Genomic DNA, 2,710 nt, shown 5'->3' on the forward strand with positions numbered 1-2,710 from the left:
AGTGGATACACAAACCTCCAAAATTGATGCGCAGGAGCAGGAATCTGTAAGTGCTCAGACTGTTCCCTGCTGCCAGGGTTGTTCCTCACTCCCGTGAGCATGGGAAGGGGTGGGGGAAGGGGCTCTTCCGTGAGTGCATCAGCCCAGGCCGGGCAGCCCGAGCTCCAGCACAGCTCTGGTCTGCGCACGTGCCTCGGGGTTTTGGCTGAGCAGAGGATCCTACACAGGGAAGGCTGGGCTGGCTGGGAGTCGGTCGAGGTTCTGTCCACTCACCTACTGCAATGGTGATGGATTTAAATGCCAGCGTAAACCACGGGGTTGGGGGTTCACCCCAGGTCACGGTCTTGACCATGACCACACTCCCCCTGCCCTCTGCGTTCCTGCAGGCGAAGAGCACTGCCGAGTACGTGCAGGCCTCCAAGGCCCGCATCGCCCAGTATGAGCAGCAGGTCAGTCTGGACGTGGCTCGGGGAACGTTCCTTCCTCCCAGCCTGGCGCATGCCCTGCCCTTAGTCGGGTGGGCTCTGCTCCTTCTTGGTGTGTAACGTGTTTGTCTCTGCTCCCTCCCCAAGCTGCAGAAGCTCAAGAGCATGATCCCCTTTGAGCAGATGACATTTGAAGACCTGCATGAAGCCTTCCCCGAGACCAGGCTGGACAAGGAGAAGTACCCGTTCTGGCCCCACAAGCCAATTGCGGACCTGTGAGCTCCGCGGGGAGCAGCTTATCTGTAGACAACGGTCAGGCTCTGGGGTCTCTTCAATAAAGTGCTTTTCCTCCTGTCTGGGGCTCAGATCTTGGGCGTGAGGTTGCAAGGTTTGAGGCCTGTGGAGCAATACACTAACTTAGGAAATGCCTGATCTTCCTGGGTTTTGTCTTTCTTACCTGTGAGGTTGTTTTTGTAGCAAGGACCAAGATCCCAGCTAGACCCGTTGATCAGAGAGGGTCCTGCTGCGTCTCTGGTGCTGCAGATGGACCTTCCTGTCCCTCTCTCTAACCCCTGGGTGCGGGGAGCAGAGCTCCAGTGCCGCTGCAGGCAAAGGGCTGCCGAGGAGCTGAGTGCGTGGAGCCTCTCGGGCTGCTGGGGTGTGCTTAGTTCCGGTCTGCGCCACAGCGGGGACGGCTCTCGGCGGTTGGGCAGGCCGCGGTCTGGGGCTCTCCTCTAGCTCGGTTCTGCTGGTTTAGGTGCAGCCAGTTGCGAAGGGAGTTGGCGAGCGCTGAGTGGTGTGGCTCTCACTGGGACGCAGCAGCAGCACAAGTGCTGCAGATGGGCGCTGTTTTGTTTTATTAACTGTCTGAGGTGGGATTCCTGAACACCTTCCCCAAACTGGAAACACCTGAACATCCCCATCAGAGGAGAAAGGCACCGGCTCCCTTTTCTGTTGGTCACATTTGTGGCAAGAATTGTGGGTGGATGGAACGAAGCATCCCCAGAGTCCACCAGTTTACTCAGATTCTTGCTAGCCCAAGGAATACTTCAAGAACACACGTAGTTCTCCTGGAATATGCAGCACCAGGCATGCAGGGCTCGCGGCCTCTGGGTTTGGGTTTCTTTTGGTTTTGTTTTATTTAGGCAACTGGAACAGCTGCAGCTCTCCGAGTCAAGCAGGAAAGAAGCTGCAGGGGAGGGTTAGGAGCAGGGGAGGGTTAGGAGCAGCACGGTGGAGAACACCTGAACCAGCACCGCGCAGAGCTGGTCTCTAGCTGCTCCGTTTCATAAAGATCGTGGCAAGGAAGAGCAGGGACGGGAGGAAATGGCTGGAGAGAAGCACCTTCTCCAGGACTGGCAGAGGTGGGGGCCTGGCTGGCAGCCCTTTGTCCAGCGCCTTCCTGGGAAGGCTCAGTTGGGCGCCCTCCTGGGCGAGGTGGCTCGTGGTCTGGCTGGTGGCGGCTGTCACCGCCAGCTCGGTGTGTGCATCTGCAAAAAGCCAAAGGCATGTGTCAGTACAGGGGGGCTGGCAGGTGGCCACCACAGCTGACGGGACACCAGTCAGTGAGGAAACCCACCCTTGCTCAGACGAGCCTTCATGTTTCAGAGGTTACGGGTTTGTTCACCTTGCTGGAAGCTTCTGAGACCCTCGTCTGAGCGCAGGGGTTAGTGCTGCAGTAAGAGGGTGTCTAACACAGCCATGGATGAGCAGGAAGGTGCTGCGGAAGAACAGCCCTGAGAACGACCTGGAAACAAAGAAAACCCTTGAGAACTGGCACCACTTTCCTAAATCCTGCCTGCGGTCAGTGCCTGGTGGGGAAGGGGGACATCTCGAACTCCAGAAGCCGATAAGGCTTTGCTGAGGATGATTTCGGTGTCCAGGAACAGGCCTGTTACTGCCCAAAGACCTTCCTGAGGGTTGGCACCTGGGTAAAGATCAGTTGGTTTCTATCAGTGAAGACGGGGACCTGTTAGGGGTGGTGTCCTGGAGGAAGCTGGATGTCACTGAGAATCACAGCTCACACAGAGCTGCCAGCAGTGATGGCAATCTGGAAACCGACTCTCTGAGAGAGAGAGAGACGGGTCCAAACACCACCGTATCCAGCAGGTACAGGGCACACGCTGCGAGGCCCAGACTCAAAGGACACAGAGTGGGTCGTCTCTCCATGGAAATCTGCTGAAGAAGGTGGACAAGGTGTAGGTGAGCAGCAGATAACTTACTGTCAGGCAAGTGCTTGTTCCCTAATGTAGAAAATTATCGTTTCATGCTTTTTTTTTTTTTTT

The 2,710-nt window shown here is 56.7% G+C and overlaps 1 protein-coding gene across 1 annotated transcript in view; it reads left to right on the top strand.

Moving 5' to 3' along the window:
* ATP5H (ATP synthase, H+ transporting, mitochondrial Fo complex, subunit d) overlaps window positions 1–704 on the top strand; it is a gene marked incomplete at its 5' end in the record, with an annotated part of 1,673 nt that extends 969 nt beyond the window's left edge. The window contains 3 exons of the mRNA XM_010139169.1: window positions 1–46; window positions 387–449; window positions 573–704. Coding sequence (XP_010137471.1) covers window positions 1–46; window positions 387–449; window positions 573–704 — 241 coding nt within the window. The remainder of the gene's footprint in view (window positions 47–386; window positions 450–572) is intronic.
* Window positions 705–2,710: the final 2,006 nt, after the last annotated feature.

The sequence above is a fragment of the Buceros rhinoceros genome, unplaced genomic scaffold (genome assembly GCF_000710305.1).
Source record: "Buceros rhinoceros silvestris isolate BGI_N320 unplaced genomic scaffold, ASM71030v1 scaffold44436, whole genome shotgun sequence".
Lineage (NCBI taxonomy): Eukaryota > Metazoa > Chordata > Aves > Bucerotiformes > Bucerotidae > Buceros > Buceros rhinoceros.